Source organism: Ruditapes philippinarum, unplaced genomic scaffold (genome assembly GCF_026571515.1).
Source record: "Ruditapes philippinarum isolate M1 unplaced genomic scaffold, ASM2657151v2 ctg584_1_1_1_1, whole genome shotgun sequence".
Lineage (NCBI taxonomy): Eukaryota > Metazoa > Mollusca > Bivalvia > Venerida > Veneridae > Ruditapes > Ruditapes philippinarum.
Genome location: NW_026854286.1, coordinates 110,590 through 129,905, shown reverse-complemented (window position 1 = coordinate 129,905; position 19,316 = coordinate 110,590). Strand labels below are relative to the sequence as shown.

Genomic DNA, 19,316 nt, shown 5'->3' with positions numbered 1-19,316 from the left:
TCTTTTATATAAGGAAGCTATATCCAGCTAGCTTACAGAAGGTTGGTGGTTCTACTCAGGTGCCCACTTGTGACACAGGTGCCGAGAAGTACCTAAGGTCCTCCTCCATTATAAAGCTGGGAAGTTGTTGCTATATAACCTTAATAGTGAGGGTGTGATTTAAAAAACAAACCAAAACCAAATAAATAACCGAAAGGGCAAAGTTTGATGAATATAAAGCTAATGATTGTAATTCTTCTGTATAATATAGCTCAGTGTGGCATCTACAAGTGTCAAGATTAAGACATCATTTATCCTTTTGGTTGCAGTATAGTGCTGCGCTGTTTCCTAGTCTATTACAGCAATTCAACAAATAGTTTTAAAGACAGTAAAACTTGAAATAGATTTTATATAACCATTTCTTACTGTCACAAAAGCTAAATCAAAAGCTTGTGGTGATAATTTATGAACCTATCATCAAACATATATCTTATTTAATTGTTTAATGTAAAGGAAGGTCCTTTGTATTATATTGCAGTGATTTTTTTTTTCTCGCTTCTATGGGACTAGTGGCAGAGTCCATGGAGAGGGGAAAATTTTGTTGCAGAGGGGGAAAAGGGGAAAGTCAGAAACAGATTAAATTGTCCATTTTATATATATTATGTCAAATTGTGATATAATAACATAATTAATTCATACAACAATATCCTTCTCTGTTTCAGTATTGCATTAATTCTGATAAAATGAATCTCAGTTTTTTGTGTATACGTGAAATTTTGAAGAGGATCATGTTGTTTGTTTTTTTCAGAAATAGGGGAAAAATTTATATACTTTCAGGCAGGCAAATGGGGCTGAATTCTGACCCCAAATTTGCTCTAAAAATACTTTATAATAAACATTATATTAGTTTATAAGAGACACCTTCTGTGTCAAAATGTAAATGGATATTTTCTATTTGCAGGCAACATCAATACAGATGCTATGAACAACAATCTACAGGATTCTGTCCGGCATGGTAGTACAAGTAGTGCGGGCAGTTACCGTAGTAACGGAGCCCCAAGTGGAGTTAATAGTCCAACTACTCCACATCCACACAATGGCACAAGTGGTCCACCATTGGTGATACCACAACCAGTAAAGCCAGCCCAGAACAAATCGGGGAGTAAAACATATCAATGTAAAATGTGTGATCAGGTGAGACAGAAAGTTGACAAAATCTTTTCTTTTTTTTCAGTTTATACTAATTTATTTTAGTTTGATTGTGTAAAACACTATAAGTTTATTGAAACACACTCAGATCCGTTCCTAAATCCAACCAGTACTAAGCAAGGAGTGTAAAGTTTCTTGCTTACAGAAACAATTTCTTTCCCCTGACAGGGTTTAAACCCACACGGCCAGCAATCCTTAGATCACTAGTCTGAGGCATTAAACGCTCAGCATCCTGCCACATTTTTTTAACCTACATATTAAAGAATTAAACTTCATTTCAGTGACTGAATTTAGTTTTGTGAATTCTGCATGATACAAAGTAATCTCTGTAACTAAGCGATTAAGGTCACTGATGTCAAAATTCTTGACCATTACAAGTTGTGTTAGATTCTGAAAATGAACTAAATGAAGGAACATGTTTAACTTCTGTGGTTCTGCATGGGTATTTGCTACTGTCTTAAATAAACACTAAAGAGAGCCATAAAAGTATGTCATTCCCAAGCTAAATGACCTAATTAAACATTCCTGCTGGTCATCGGCATCATACGTAATATTAAGGCTGATGTTATTTCAGGATATTCAGCAGCTGTATGTAATTTAGATGCTCTGACTTTATATAAATCAGTGGTGTTTAGTCTGGGAGTTTGAAAACTATTTTTGCCATTGAATTGTGTCATGTAAGGAAACATGTATGTCTGTTCCTCTTATGGAAGGTTAATGGTTCTACTTAGAAGCCTGTTTGTACATAATATAATGCATGGAGACAGATACCTGAGATACTGCTTCTTCGGTAAAGCTGGAAGGTTGCCATATGACTGTTACAGTTTTCATGTGATGTGAAACACTGTTTTAAAGAAACTTTCTTGCTTTACCTTTTTGCACTGACATAACTCTAACAACAGATTACACCCATGTGACTTATGCGGACTATGATGAACAGGCACGTGCTTCCGTGCTTTATGATGGTGGTCTGCACCGTTCACTATTCAGGCAGTACATATTTTGAAATTTCCATGAGAATGATAAATATTTTTTTTGAAAAATGGACAAGTCCATTTAAAATATTAAGCTAGCATGGTAAAAGTAAAATCACATATTCTTTAGCTTTTGGTTATACTATTGACAGAGACATGTGTTTCTGGTGTGGAAATTATCTTAGCATTATCGAAAATAGGTAGTTCTATTTAGATACCAGTCCTATTGAATCATTCACCAATATAATTGTGAAATAGAAAATGTGAAGTATAAATCACATGCAGAAATTATAATATCTATGTAATCTGTACTTTTGAAAGAAATAAATGAAAGTATACAGGTCTGCTTGAGTTAGGAAATGTTTGCTACATGGTAATGATTGATGCTTTAACTTGTATCAAACATGCCTTTATAAATAAATTATGTTAATCTAACTTACTGCAATAAAGTTATATCTCACCTTAACTTATGTAACAAAGTTATGTCTGTGTTGTAACAAAACTCTCTTTTTTTCTACGCGTTAATCTATCAAATTTCAGTTAAAAAGCTTTGAGCATTTTTTGAAATGTTAAAAGAAAAGCTCTGATTTCTTCTTCTTTTTGTATATAAGTAGGTATATAATGATCAAGAAATGCAACAGTAACTGATTTTTCCTTCTCGACAATACCTTCTTAACAATGGTTTAAAAAAACAAAAAAAACAAGCCATTTACATCACAAAAAAAAGAAGAACTGTCACAATTTGATAGCTTTTTTAACCAATACTAACAAGAGAGTTATTAAATTTGTAGCATCGTCTGAAGGTGTTTTCCTTGCTGTTATTTCTGGTGTTTATTCCTCTAGAGAATCTCTAGATGAGAAGAGAAAAAAATGCAAAAGCATATTCTAGTTTTATCGATTCACAGTGCATGATTGGTGCACATACAGGTTCTGCTTTTTTTTTTAATAAAAAAAATTCAATAGTGGGTAAATAGATTAAAAAAATATCTGACAGCATGATGTGGGAAATGGTTTGTAGGAATCATAGAGAAATCCATACACTTGCCATGTGCCTGCATTTCATATAGAGTTTCATATTGGTTTAAGAAAATGCAACAGATGAATGAAACAAAAAAATATGAACATCAAATATATGGCTGTGATGTGGTTGGTATGATGTAATGTTTGCAATATAATAGCTACAGTTTTTTTAAGAGAAACAGTTACTTGGGTGTTATGAATGTTTTATGAAGAATAAACGTGTTAAATTTGAAAATTTATAGTCTTTAAAATAAAAGCAACACCCTGAACAACAATGTTTTGTAAGAAGTGATGGCCTCTGTTAAGTGAGGTTAAAAGTGACTGGCCAATGATACATTTTACAAGTGATTGTGATGTTAGGCAAAAATCTTAAAGTAATTGTTTTCCCCTCACTACTGTTCAATCAAGTGGGGACTGGGTAGGAAACTTAAGTTTTTTCCCCCTTCTTTGTTTTAAACAATGGGACTGATAAACTCCAGGGCGTTAAAACAAAGGAAATGGGGGGGGAAAATTTAAAGTTGTTTTTCAAAACCAATATGTTAAAACAAAAGGGACTAATGACCTTTAAATGTTTCACCCCTTTCAAAAAAAAGGGGGCTGAAAGAAAGTCAGTAATTCCCAATTTTAGCCCAAAAAAACTAATAAAACCAGGGGGTTTAAAAAACAAAAGCGGAAAGTCTTTGAGGACAAAAAATGTATTAAATTTGTTTAAAAAACCTTTAAAACAAAATTGGAATTAAACCTGGATAAAACCCTTTACCCCAAACGAAACAAGCAAAAAGTTTTCTTTCTTTAAATTTTTAAAATTTTGGCAAAAAACTGTAAATTAAAAATATTAAGTTGAAGGGCCTTTACCAAAATGAAGTTCTTAAAGTTAAGATTAAACTTTGAAAACAATTAAATACAAAACCTGTGTAAACCTTTTTTAAACACCCTTTAAAAATGCAAAGCTGTATGTAAGACCTCTTTAGATGCCTAAAATTTGCAAGTTTGTATGTAAGATTCTTTAGATCGGCCTTAAATAGCAAATTGTATGTAAGACCTCTTTAGATAGACCTTTAACATATGCAAATCTGTATGTAAAATTCTTTTGATACAGGCCTTAACATTTCGCAAAAGTTGTAGAGCCATTTTAATAATACAGACCTTAACTAAAATTGTATGTAAGACGTCTTTAGGTACAGACCTTAACATAACCCAAATTGATGTAAGACCGTCTTTAGATACAAGCCTTAACATACGCAAGTCTGCATGTAAGACCATCTTTAGATACAGACTTTAACATACGCAAGTCTGTATGTAAGACTGTCTTTGAACACATATTATAACACAGACACATCTGTGTGTAAGAACACCTTTGCACAAAGAGGGACTGAAAGGTGTTAGTACAAATTGCAGTGAAGATTAAATCATTAAAGACAGTATATAACTTGGTAAAGGGGGCTTTATCTGTTTCATGAAATACCAATCTCCAAGTTTCTGTCTGTTTTATGAAGTGAAATAAAGCAAACTTAACATATGAACACAATAGTGTCAGGCTAGAAATAAATTTTGCAGGAAAATTATATATATAAATACAATTGTTTTTTCTTTTTTACAGATTTTCTCTTCAAAGTCAGACATGTTGATTCATTGTCAACAAGTTCATAAAACTGAGATGAAGACATACAGGTAACTAGAAAGTATACACCTGCTAATTAGATTACATCATCTGTAATTCTAAGGCTCTTTATTGTCCCTTCCTTCACTCCAAATTATTATGAATTATATTTTAAGGGCTTAGCAATCAGTAGATCACATAACTTTTACAGTAGTTTTAACAGTATTATCCAAATTAAAATTTTTTGTTTACTCCATTTATTATTACCATAGTAACTTGCCAGAAATCTATGTACAGTTCTATGTCAAGTACAAGTTGCAAATCAATGTAGTTCCAGTCTGCCTATTTTTAATGAAACTTCAGCGCCTGTATTATGTGCTAACTGGCTGTTTAAATTACCATTCACAATATTTATACTACCATAGTTTTACCATACATTCATGAGTACCATTCAGCATGTTTTAATTAATTACGATTTGAGTTTCCTATACTATTTTGAAGTGGTTATAAGTGATATTCTGTGAAGCAGTAAATCTTCTCATTTGAGATGTAATGCCCCAATCACATAATATGTACAGGGCTATTTATTGGAATCACATTGGAGATGGTCAGCCCGTCTCCATCATATTTGCTCAGTAAATCTTATATCCTTTTAAGAATTGTCATCAAACTTGGCACAAATGTAAACCTTAACAGCGCAATGTGCAGAACCTATGCAAAAGCTGTGCTGGCTCTAGGTCAAGGTCACATTGAATATCAAGTAAAAGATCATTTTGTGTCCTCAGCTAGTGCCATTCTATATGCACTGATAGTTTTTGTGATTCTATATACATGTGTAACCACTCTAAAATGTATATGTTATGTAAGTTATTGCCATTCTGTAACTATGTACTGTCCATTCTTGCCATTCTGTATATAGTGTCAGGTCTTTCAATTCTGTATGTACTGTCATTTCTTACCATTTTGTATGTACTGTCAGTTCTTGCCAATCTATATGTACTGTCAGTTTTTGTCATTCTGTATTTACTGTCAGTTATTGCCATTCTATAATTATGTACTGTCATTTCTTTCCTTACCATTTTGTATATACTGTCAGTTCTTGCCTTTGTGTATGTCCTCTAGGTTCTTACCATTTTGTATATACTGTCAGTTCTTGCCTTTGTGTATGTCCTCTAGGTTCTTACCATTTTGTATATACTGTCAGTTCTTGACTTTGTGTATGTTCCCTAGGTTCTTACCATTTTGTATATACTGTCAGTTCTTGCCTTTGTGTATGTCCTCTAGGTTCTTACCATTTTGTATATACTGTCAGTTCTTGCCTTTGTGTATGTCCTCTAGGTTCTTACCATTTTGTATATACTGTCAGTTCTTGGCCTTTGTGTATGTCCTCTAGGTTCTTACCATTTTGTATGTACTGTCAGATTTTGCCTTTGTGTATGTCCCTCAAGGTTCTTACCATTTTGTATGTACTGTCAGATCTTGCCTTTGTGTATGTCCTCTAGGTTCTTACCATTTTGTATGTACTGTCAGTTCTTGCCTTTGTGTATGTCCCCTAGGTTCTTACCATTTTGTATGTACTGTCAGTTCTTGCCTTTGTGTATGTTCCCTAGGTCCTTACCATTTTGTATGTACTGTCAGTTCTTGACTTTGTGTATGTTCCCTAGGTCCTTACCATTTTGTATGTACTGTCAGATTTTGCCTTTGTGTATGTTCCCTAGGTCCTTACCATTTTGTATGTACCGTCAGTTCTTGACTTTGTGTATGTTCCCTAGGTCCTTACCATTTTGTATGTACCGTCAGTTCTTGACTTTGTGTATGTTCCCTAGGTCCTTACCATTTTGTATGTACTGTCAGATTTTGCCTTTGTGTATGTTCCCTAGGTCCTTACCATTTTGTATGTACCGTCAGTTTTTGCCTTTGTGTATGTTCCCTAGGTCCTTACCATTTTGTATGTACCATCAGTTCTTGACTTTGTGTATGTTCCCTAGGTCCTTACCATTTTGTATGTTCTGTCAGTTTTTGCCTTTGTGTATGTCCTCAAGGTTTTTGCCATTTTGTATGTACTGTCAGTTCTCATCATTTTATATGTTATGCCAGTTCTTGCCATCCTGTATTAACTGTCAGCTCTATTCATTCTCTTATGTATCTACATAGCTTTTGCCAGTCTTAGTCTTGCTATTTTAATGTTCTAAAGAGTTCTTGCTAGTATGTCCGACAATACACTGTTTGCTTTATATGTATGGTCACTTCATGCTATTCTATATTCACGGCCATTTTTTGCCGTCCTTTTCACTTAAGCGAGGTCTTACTTTCATTGTTTACCCTCAGTCATTCCCATGTTATTTAAAATACATAATCATTTTAATGATGCATATATTTAAGCCAGTATAAAGATGATAAATATGAAACATTTGCTTATCATTTCAGTCCATCTGCATTTAGATGCCCCCAATGTCAGAAGTGTTTTGCGAATTCATCTTATCTGTCACAGCACAATAGAATACATGCCGGAATAAAGCCGTACAAATGTGAAATTTGTGAACGAAAATTTACCCAGTTGTCACATCTACAGCAGCATATACGTACACACACTGGTTGGTACCTTTTATTTCTGTATTCTTTCAGATTTTACACACATCAGGGAAAACATTCAAAGAATGCTGCTTATGGGTAGTGAGACAATGTGGAACATGGACATAATTATTTTACATTAGAAGAAAGATTTGGATATTTATTGGTTTTAACCCTCAGTAGCCTGCTGATGGCGACTGAATTCTACCCAAAAATAAGTCTTCACTTAGTGCCATCAGATTTTGATCGGCACTGTGTGCTAATCCAGAAAAGTATAGGTTGTTAGCTCCCCATGTGGCTTAGGCTTTGCTGTTAAGGGTTGAGGTCATCAGAATTGCAGTTACTGTTCATCCCTGTGTGATCATAAGATGCAACTAAATGTGTTCAAATTACAGGAGTCTATGCATCTCTTAGCTCCAGCAGGTGAGGTGGTTCTGACCTCTGGCGTTCTGTTATGCAGCCATATAACCTGAATTGTGTTGGTGTACGATAAAACAAAACAAACAATAGGTTGATACACTTTCCCTTAAAATGATTAATTGGGATGTCAAGATTGATAGATGCAGAAGTCCATTTAAGGTATTTAATGTGGTAAACATCCAATCCAAACCACTACTACCTTCATTTATATTTATTGATGATTGAGGAGGTATCTTATGCTTGAAGTATCTACATCTTGATCAAAGATCATTTGTTTGACACCAGTACCAGTCTCATATAGCAACAATAATGGTTAGTCTATGATACAGACTTGAGTTGTTTATTTACCTTCACAATTTATCTAAACTGAGATTGTACTGGTGTGTTTAACCATTTGTTGAATACCTGAAATAGACTTGCCCATCTTTCAATCTGGACTGACTGAATAGCAAACTAGTGCAGGCCATGAGCAGATCATGATGAATGTGCTGGCAGATCTTGGTTTGCACTGGTTGCATATGTAGAATCTGTATACACCAGTAGGCTAAGATTTAGTTTTGAAATGAGCCTACAGAGATATTGGCAATCTGAGGTACATTCTAAGAAAAATGAAAATCTGTAAACCAGTCTTGATTTATTGCAGATAGACCATTGGTCAATTTCAAACATTTACACTTATAATAACTAATCAGATATTAAAGATTCAGTCTGGGTAACTATGATGTATTGGTAGCTAGATTTCACATGTAATCCTATTTTACACCTTGTACCCTCTATAGCCAATTGCTACATCAGCAAGTGCAATCTTTTAGTATTATTTTACAATGAAGAAATGTGTAAATCTAGCATTAAAATTTTGTAATTTTCCCTTTACAGCTACTTGCATACAAGTAATATATATGAAGGGAAATGTCTTAAGAACAATTGTTAATCAAACAATGTATATTTTATAGAGTTGAAAAATTTGATTTTTTGAAGAAAATAATAGTTTTAATGATCTTAATTGCAGGTGAGAAACCTTACAAATGCCACCACTCTGGGTGTGGGAAAGCTTTCTCTCAACTATCAAATCTTCAGTCACACTCTAGAAGTCACATGACAGATAGACCATACCGTTGCAACTCGTGCTACAAGTGCTATGCTGACGAGGCCGGTCTAAGAGAGCATATACCGAAACACAGCGAAACGAAACACATAAAGACGCAAATTTGTAAAATTTGTGGGAAAGCATACACGCAAGAGACTTACTTGGCACGGCACATGCTTAAACATACAGGAGAGAATGCGAAGTTACAAGGCCAGAGGGCGCCAGTCAAGCAAGAACCGTCAGATCATTCCAGTTTAGAATCAGCAGTTGATTTTACAAGAATTTTGGATCGCGTAGATCACAGAGCTCAAGAAAATGCAACGCCAGCATTAAAAAGTCCTGGATCGTCGGTGTCATCAGCATTTATGCCGCTAGCTCAGTTCGGCACGACCAGCTCAAATAATTCAGCATATCCGTACGGATCGGGGCTAAATTCTGGACTGTCGTCTGCTTTGTCAAATAGCAATTTAAGCCCCTCCCTGCCACATATATCATCGATGTCGAATCCACGCTACTTTCCTTACGACCCATTAGGATTTAGAAAATCAGATCCTGTTGACAGATTGGTCAGTGAACGTCTTGTCAACGATAGACTTGTGAATGATAGACTTGATCGTAATATGAATATGCCTATGACAACTAGGCCAGATAGCATGTTAGCTAATAGTTTCTTAAGTTTGCAGCATATCAAAAATTATGCTTCCCAGCAGATGCCACCATCTTTTTCCCCATGTCCAAGTAATTCTAGGTTAACATAAAAGCAGCAGCATCATGTGATTGCTATTTATAGAATGCTATTTATAGAAATTCTATTTATAAACATTATATAAGCGGAAACATAGTTTCACTTCTAAGTGCATTTAGGTAATATGGATCTGAAAGATAAATTGCCAAAAATGTGCTGTGCCAAGTGAAAAGCTTTACTGTGGTTTTAATTGATGTATTTTAAAATGACCTGAATATATCTATTATGAGGTTTTTTGTGTGAATGTGTTGTACACTTATTCTGTGTTTATTAACACGGACAAGAACTTACAATATTTTTTAAAGCAATCAACATAAGCTTCACTTTGAGAGAAATTAATCATTTCTTGTATCGAACAGATTATTCTTTTATATACATATTTCAAAATTACTTAAAATTTAGAACTATCAAACAAACCAGGTCCAAATTGAATTATTTACTTATGAATACATTGTGTCATAATTTTCTGGCAGCAAAAATATTAGTGTGATTTTAGCTATGATCCAATTAAAAAACGAAGAGTGGGGACATAAAAAGAGATCATCTTTTATGGAAGCACTCATGATTTCCCATCATCAGTCTCCCTCACATTGACATGGATCAATATTATGTATTTTCATGAATATTTCATGTATATGTCATGCATTGTGAATTAGTGTATCTGCACAGTTTAGATCTCTGGAACATTTTCCAACAAAATCTCCGTCACTGACGATATAAAACCCTCCCCATAACTAGAGCATAATGTAAAAGACTGCATGAATTCTTGTAGGCTACAAAATTCTGTTTTCGACAGTTTTATTAGCATTTAATCATTGGTTTAAATTAAAAAACAAGATGTTTTTCAAGTTGTAATGATTTCACATGCATCTCTTTTTTTTTAAGAAGATAGTATTTACCTCCCTTATTTGTATGGAGCAATTATTTCTTTTATTTAACAGGCCATTGCTCATTAAGTCAGAGGCACCAAACAACAACAACAACAACAAAATAAACCAGGACATGAGCAAATAAAGAGCCTGTCTTATAAATGAATAAATACTATACTTGAAAATTCCTGGAAAATCTTGCGTTAAAAATAGACTTTATGGTGTTATGATAATTTATTTATATCTCTTTCCATTAATTTTCTATGGCAAATCTGTCATTTTTTGCTGTATAAATCAAATACGGTTAGGTGATATTCATCGTAAAGTAGTTTTTTTGTATTAAATTTGTTAAATTATGTGCAAAATTGCATACTTAGTTTATACATTTTCGATATTTTTTTGTTTTACACAAAATAGTGAGAGTAAAAAAACACATAAATTTACAGTTAAAAAAAAATTGAGATTGATACCTTGTGATTGATCATCCCCCATCAGTTTGCTGGGTGGAGAAGTTGTCCAGTACAAGAGTAACTAGATAATTAAATAACACTGATGTTGTAATAATGGAATATTTGTGCATAATGTGACACTGTCTTGATGAGGGAACTTTTAACTTTCTAAGAACAATTTGTTTTAGGCATGGTTTTAAAGAGGGGAAAGTTGAGATTGGCAGCATTCTAACATGCATTTGTTTGTTTTTAGTTGTTGTTGTTTTTTCTAACTTTTCGATCCCTTTCTTGTTTGTTCTAAACCATTTTGCCAGTTTGGAAATAAACTTTCTATTGTACCTTACAAAAGAAAAGGAAACATTTGCTGGTGAACTTTCAGAAATATGTGAAAAAAGCTGCAAAAGAATATTGAATGATACTAGTATAGACATTATGAAATTAACTCAATTTTACAAAAACTACCCAAAAGTAGTGGAATGCATGTAAAGTGTTAAAAGTGATGACTGTTGTTTTTGATGTTATATTTCACCAGAAAACTAGAAAATAACTTATCTATGAACTATTACTAGTTAGGACAGTATTATGTATAGATCAATGATATAAATAGTTCCACATTTGCTTGTCGTGAGTGTTATATTGCTGAACATAAAATGGGGAGAAAAGACCCAGAGTAGTTTTCCATGTTAAAAGTGGTTTGAAAAAAAAATCTTAAAAAAAAAATTAAATTTTTATGTGTTGTTGAATGTATGTAAAATAATGTTTCGAGAGAGGAATACTGAAAACATTTGTGCAACACTTCTTTCTTTTTTAGGTAATTGTTTTATTTATCTTAAAGATATGTAATTTTTTTTTATTGTATTATGTTGGTAGATTGTTATTTTGTATGCTATTTTCAACTCCATCTGTTAAAAAACATTCTGAGATTCTTGGGTTCTACTCGACACTTCTTTGCTCATATGGATGATCCTTTAATAATGTTATTTCTATGGATACATATGGATGATCCTTTGATAATGTTGTTTCTATGGATACATATGGATGATCCTTTGATAATGTTATTTCCATGGATACATATGGATAATCCTTTGATAATGTTATTTCCATGGATACATATGGATAATCCTTTGATAATGTTATTTCTATGGATATGTACATTTTTTAATCAGCACTTTTGCTACATTTAAGGTGACACATAAGAAGGCTTTATCGACCAGAATTATTAAAATTATCTTTTATGAAAACTCACAATTTGTTACCATGGAAACAAACATTTTGTAATTAAGGTCTCTATCAATTGTAACTTTATATATATATGTGGGGGTCTGAAACTGTTGCTATGGGACACTGCTATATACATGAATTTTATACAAATGGTGATCATTATTTTTTACTGGAAAATTGGTTGCTTTGGGAATATTCTCAATATTACTATGCATACTAATATTTTTTGTTTTTATATAAAATATTAAAGTTTAAGTAAAACTTGTCTCTGAAGATCAGAAAGAATACATTCTAGATTTCATCTGTATAATTGTATATTATATATAATAAAAGAATGCACACAGTTGCGAAATTTACATCTTTGAAAGTTCAGGATTTTTATAAATTCTGTTCAATTCTGCAGAAAAAAAATTAAATTATTTAAAAAATCTTGAAGAAATTTTGAAGTAAAACAACAGTACTTACTGTTATTTTTAACCAGGTTTTCCGAAGGAAAAAACTGGTTATTAGATTGGAGGTATGTCGGCGGGCGGGCGGGCGGGCGTAAACAATTTCTTCTGTGCGCAACTCCTCCTACATTTCTCAACGGATTTTGACCAAACTTTCACAGAAGCTTTGTCATCAAGTGCCCTGGCGCATATTGTCGGGGTTTTGCGATTAGATAATATTTGACCTAATTATGGCCCTTTGTTTTTTTTCCTTATATAAAATATATAGTGAACAATTTCTTCTGTGCGCAACTCCTCCTACATTTCTCAACGGATTTTGACCAAACTTTCTCAGAAGCTTTGTCATCAAGTGCCCTGACACATATTGCCAGGGTTTTGCAATTGGTATATATTTGACCTAATTATGGCCCTTTGTTTTTTTTCCTTATATAGAATATATAGTGAACAATTTCTTCTGTGCGCAACTCCTCCTACATTTCTCAACGGATTTTGACCAAACTTTCTCAGAAGCTTTGTCATCAAGTGCCCTGACACATATTGCCAGGGTTTTGCAATTGGTATATATTTGACCTAATTATGGCCCTTTGTTTTTTTCCTTATATAGAATATATAGTGAACAATTTCTTCTGTGCGCAACTCCTCCTACATTTCTCAACGGATTTTGACCAAACTTTCTTAGAAGCTTTGTTATCAAGTGCCTGGCACATATTGTCGGGGTTTTGTGATTGGATAATATTTGACCGCATTATGGCCCTTTGTATATTTTTTCCTTATACAGAATATATAGAGAACAATTTCTTCTGTGCTCAACTCCTCCCACATTTCTCAACGGATTTTGACCAAACTTTCTTAGACGCTTTGTTATCAAGTGCCTGGCACATATTGTTGGGGTTTTGTGATTGGATAATATTTGACCGAATTATGGCCCTTTGTATATTTTTTCCTTATACAGAATATATAGTGAACAATTTCTACAGTGCGCAACTTCTCCTACATTTGTCAATAGATTTTGACCAAACTTTCACAGAAGCTTTGTCATCAAGTGCCCTGGCGCTCACTAAATTCCTATGTTTCTTCCAAGACCATCATTCAAGTATTTTTTTAAAATTGTGAACATACTTTTCTTGATATCGCACAAAACACCACACGCCAATATTGTTGACAAAAGAAAATGACAAGAGACGCAAAAATGCAAAAATTAAGCAAAAATAAAGTACTGTTTACCTTTCTAAAACATTTGGGGAAAAAAGGCGAATAAACAACATAAAATTTCTCAATCATTTTTGTTTGAGGAATATTAAAAAAGCCATAATTCCTCCTAAAAGTTCAATTAAAAACAAATGCCCCTTCATGACAAAGCTTCTGTGAAATATTTTGCTGAAAACCTGGTTGCATCGCATTGCGATGTTCCTTGTTTTATATTTAATTTTTTTTTAAATGGATTTTGCCTGGATAATTGTGTTGCATGTACAAAAATTATCAAAATTTTTATCTTATAATATTATAGGGATCTAAGGGTTTATAGATATTATTACTTTTTGTGCTCATGATTTGTGCCAAAACAACAATGTGCTTCATTTTAGGAATAGAAATACATAAAAAAAAATTGTATTTCTTTTTTATTTTTAATTACTTATGTCTGTTGTTTTTTTTACGTACTTAAAGTTCATCAATCTAAAAAAGTGCTAACATTTTTCTTTGTTACCTATTTTACTTTATTTTTGACTTATGTAAGTTTTTAAGTTAAAGTTTATTTTATTTTATAGAGGGATGCTGTATGTTCTCACACAATGGATATTTTCTTTTTCTTTTGATCTTTTTTCTTTATTAATTGATTTGGAAGTATGATAAAATTGTAAAGATCAGTCCATTACTGGATTTAAGGTACATTAACATTGCATGTATCTTGTACATGCAGGATACCCATCTATAAAATAGACTCTTCCATTATGTTATAATTATGTTTTCTTTTTTGTCTTTGTGTGTGTGTGTGAAAGTGATTGTTTAGGTTAACATGTAGATTGTTGTGTTTTATTAATGTGTATATGCTCATTTTGCATATATTTTGCATATATGATGTGTAATGAAACATTTATTGTTTACAGATATTTTTGATTATTATAGATTTTATTGTGTTATTAACTTCTGATATTTGTGAATAGGGCCTTTATATACTACGGCTCAAACCACTATTCTTGTATGGGAAGGTGGCTAAAATTTGTACAGAATTTTGTTGAATTTACATATGATTATTAATGTTTTATATGACATTGCACATATAAATGTAGACTGTATTATGATGTATAACAATGTACCTGTTCTTTAGTGATTAGACAAAAAAAATGTGCTTTAAATTTTTTCATTGCATCATGCTTAGTTCACATTAGACTTGTTTTGACCTAATCATGCCCTGTTCACATTGGACTTCTCAATTTTGATTGAACACGAGATAAGATCTAGGTTTCTTTGAAGTTTTTCGATTTTGAAGTCTGAAATCGGTCTGTAAAAAGAAAGCCGAATGTTTTGCAATGGTGATCATTTTTGAAGTCTAATGACAATTAGGGCCCTGTATTAGCTATGATAGCAGTTAAGAGTAATAAGGTAACAAATGAAAAGCAACGAAATTCTGTGAATTTATGTACAGATTTCGTTTTAAGCAGAGGTTGACTGCAGAAGATGAAAGCCAAAATGGCATTCAATAAGAAAAAGTGGCATGTTGACATTACTTTGCTTTCAACCATTAGTTGATTGACAATGTGCTGTATAAGAATTAAGGAAAGATAACTCTTTGTTACCTTATGTTAGTCGGTCATTTGTAAATACACCATTGTAATCATTTTTACCGAGTTGACCATATAGGTATTATAATTGTCGTGTAAACATTTTGTTCATTCACAACACATTTTTATCATATCATTCCATACGTGCCGACCTTGTTGTGATTTTTGTACATCGATAATGGATGTTTTGCCAAAAAAAACAAAAAAACTTCACACTATGTAGGGCATATTTTTTTTGTTGTACACAGTACGCATAACTTACTTACACATATGCTAATAATTTGGAGATTTTTTTTCAGTACCGAAGTAAAGCTTATATTTTTCTTCAAATTATTTAAAGTATAAAGAAAACAATGGTGTAGGATTATAGTTTGGTACTTTTATCTTTAAAGTTCTTTACTTTCTTACCAGACACCATTGCCTTATATTAGAGTTTAAAACGGCATTCAGCTTTTCTAAAGGTTATTTTTAGATAAATCGTTATCAATGAGTATTATTGTCAAATCAAAAGAATCATTAGGCAGAAAATGAAATTTGCATTTGATAAAATACATAAACAATAAAGAGACACCCTTGATAATCCACTCTCTATATGTATATTAGTAAAGTGGATGTTCTGTTTCCCGATCTACTATTTTTGAAATGAACGTTGCTGGTACGTTATAAATAGCTCTCGGACGCTGTGTTAAAGAAGACTTAACATTGAAACCACTTTTCGAAGATAAAATGATTGAAATACTTAGTTTAAAACATGACACTGAATTGTTTTCCATATAAAACTAAAAGCTGTAGGCCGCTTGAACAGAATTAAATTATCACTCACTTGCCATACTGACAACTCCTGTTTATAAGGTTCTTAGAAACCGCAGATTAATTTAACAAAGCGTTACTTTAAGAATCATTACAGAACTTTTTAATGATGATCTTTACCTATTGTTAAACAAATAATTAACTTTCCCGAACATTCCAAACTGTAAGTTGCAGTAAATCAAGCATTTTTTTTATTGTTTATAAAATATTCGTCAGAATATTTCAAATGAAGGTGTTAAGTGATCAAACAATTTGAAATTTATGTAAGCATTGTAGTTTTGTTGTAGAGCACATCCGTTGTATTACGATATCAAGCACACTCTGAAATAATACAATTTTAAACCTCATTTTGAATTATTAATACATTGAAAGATGTCCAATTATTACTAACTTTAAAAACACTTTGAAATAATACAAATGTAAACACACTGAAATAGTACATGGCTCTTCAAATCAAAATGATCATCAATAATTATCCGAAATATAAGTATGTCCAAAATTTATTATAGTTTTATTTATTTAAATAAAAAACTAAAAATAAATTTTTGAGATTTATAACAAAATGGCAAGAATTGTTAACATGATGGCAAGGGTTAATAAAGGATGAAATGACATTGCTTTTCTGGTACCATAATTATATAATACACTTTTATATTGAATCGGGGGTATGGTTTTGAGGGTTGGTATGTAAAAAAAAAAAATTGAGCCGCGTCATGACAAAACCAACATAGTGCGTTTGCGACCAGCATGGATCCAGACCAGCCTGCGCATCCGCCTAGTCTGATCAGGATCCATACTGTTCGCTTACCAATTCTATTACATGCAGAGAAACTGAAAGCGAACAGCATGGATCCTGATCAGACTGCACGGATACGCAGGCTGGTCTGGATCCATGCTGGTCGCAAACCCATTATGTTGGTTTTGTCCTGACGCGGCTCAAATTTCTATTCTCATAATACACTAGCTATCACAATATCTGTCATTTGTTTCATTAATTTTTTTATCACTGCCTTATTCAAGAAGTTCATATTTTTAAACAGATAGAGAAAATTTGGAGTTTCCGATCTCAATTTCATATAACAACATAACTCATTTACTCACTTCCTTCGTGCGATAGGTTGTTCTGTTGTTGTTTTTTATTATATATATATGATATGTCATCTTTTTTCCCCCCGTTTATCTTCTTTTTTCTTCAAGTTGACCTTAATTTCTCAAAAATTGATTTAAAAGGCAGTAAATTGGAAGAAAATGTTTCGTTTAATAATAAAGCATATTTTATATATTTAATCAGAGCTAAAACATTTTTTTTTCAAACTTTTGTTTCAAACTATCTGAAGTGAACTTTACTTTGCTTATATATAATGCTATCAATATAAAGTTAGGCTAAACCTTCACATCAGTATGGTCCAGCCTACTTTCATATTGCTTTTTGTTATTAAAATCAACAGTAATACCAAAACAAAACAATGTAAGGTAAGTCCAATATAAAATTTTAGCACTGAAAGGGATATATTTAATAGCAACACATTTTAATGTTTTTGAGTTTAACCCTTGGCTGATAGATATATTATTTTACAGATTTTTTAAAAAAATTCTTAAGATGTCTAAAATACCATGAAGTGAATTACCAGATATCTTTCTGTGATCCATAAAGGGAAGTAATCATGATTGGTCTCTTTGAATAGAACAAAATCTGTATTATCTCCCTTTAAGATGAAGTAAAGATTTTAGCACCTGTTTTAATAATTAATTTAAGATTTACTTTTTTAAACCATGCATGAAATGGCAAAATAATGGCAATTTTTATCACTGACAGAAATTGACATTATTATTTTATGTTTTGATAATATTTTTTGTACTAGATTTTGAATTAATTTTTCTCTGAATAATATAAATACTTATTCCTCTTTCACAATGATTTAGTCTGCACTGAATCCCATGTAAAAAAGTGTTGTTTTTAGTTATATATCGATTAATCTACATCAAGAATTGTCTTTAAAGGAAAAAAAAATAAATTACTGATCATGTAATTATTATTTAAGTTATAACATAAAGTTCTAGAGTGTATCTTGATCATTACATTTTCAACGATGTTGTCATCATTTTCATTCCACATTTAAAGTCAGTATCTTCCCTTAGACATGTTACAGCAAACATTGCTTTACTTAGATCATGTTGCCTTGGTATTTTTTGTTTTATTTCCATAGTAACATAAAATGACGTAGATATCGAACTTTACTCCCTGACGACCAGGGGCAATAATGATTGATCTATGCCACCAGGACAGCCTACTTCCGTAATTTTGAATAGACTCCATTCTATAAGCTCTTGTAATATTTACAGAAATACTAAAATACAAAGAAGGTCAAGTCATATTGAATTCTTGATTTTGTTCGCCCACTGTTGTTTCTTTTGAAGCCATGGTTTTAATGTCACAGCAACAGCAGAAATGCCAAAGCAATTTGTTCTACGAGATGTGGCTTGTGCAATTAGGTATTGGTGGATTCATTGTGACCTTTTTGATAACTGTTAAACTCATTTGTAAGCTCAAATTTGATTGGACAATAAATGACGTCCTCTCTGGTTGGAGAGCATTGATTGGATAATGATTGTGAGACTTTGTCATCATATTGTTTAACTAGTTTTGCACATACAGTAAATCCAAGGTCAATCAACTGTAAATTTAAGTAAGCCATCATATTGGTGTGTGTGAAATTTTCAGAAAGGTCGGAATGAAATTCACTATATACATGTACCTATTACTATGCTTGTTTTGTACTTATTCTAGGTGCAGCTTCCCACAGGATATCATCAGTTAGCCTGTCTAAATAAGGAAAAATATTATTTGTCATTTTGTATATATTTAATCAGAATTCATATTTTTTTTAGAATGAACCTTGTTTTACTTTTATGCTTGGTTCAAGATCAGCATTATGCTCTCTTTCTTACAAAGAAAGTGCTTTTTTACCAACTTTTCTGTCTTTAAATACACTTCTCTTTCATTTTCAACTATTTAGGTTAATTTGTATTTTACATTAATTAAATCATAATTTAAACAGGACTGAAGATTACTTATTCATGAACAAGATAACTTTACAATAAACAATGATTGAAAGCCAGTCCCTAACATAAG

The 19,316-nt window shown here is 32.3% G+C and overlaps 1 protein-coding gene across 11 annotated transcripts in view; it reads left to right on the top strand.

Moving 5' to 3' along the window:
* The window catches only part of LOC132739665 (zinc finger protein rotund-like), a 44,300-nt gene extending 32,534 nt beyond the window's left edge, over window positions 1–11,766 (top strand). For 6 of the 11 annotated variants that reach the window (XM_060727412.1, XM_060727417.1, XM_060727418.1 and 3 more), the window contains 4 exons: window positions 941–1,173; window positions 4,783–4,853; window positions 7,210–7,376; window positions 8,783–11,766. In XM_060727412.1, the coding sequence (XP_060583395.1) occupies window positions 941–1,173; window positions 4,783–4,853; window positions 7,210–7,376; window positions 8,783–9,618 (1,307 nt within the window). In that variant the 3' untranslated portion in view covers window positions 9,619–11,766. The remainder of the gene's footprint in view (window positions 1–940; window positions 1,174–4,782; window positions 4,854–7,209; window positions 7,377–8,782) is intronic. The other 5 variants (XM_060727413.1, XM_060727421.1, XM_060727422.1 and 2 more) reach the window with 1 other exon arrangement.
* The last annotated feature ends 7,550 nt before the right edge of the window (window positions 11,767–19,316 follow it).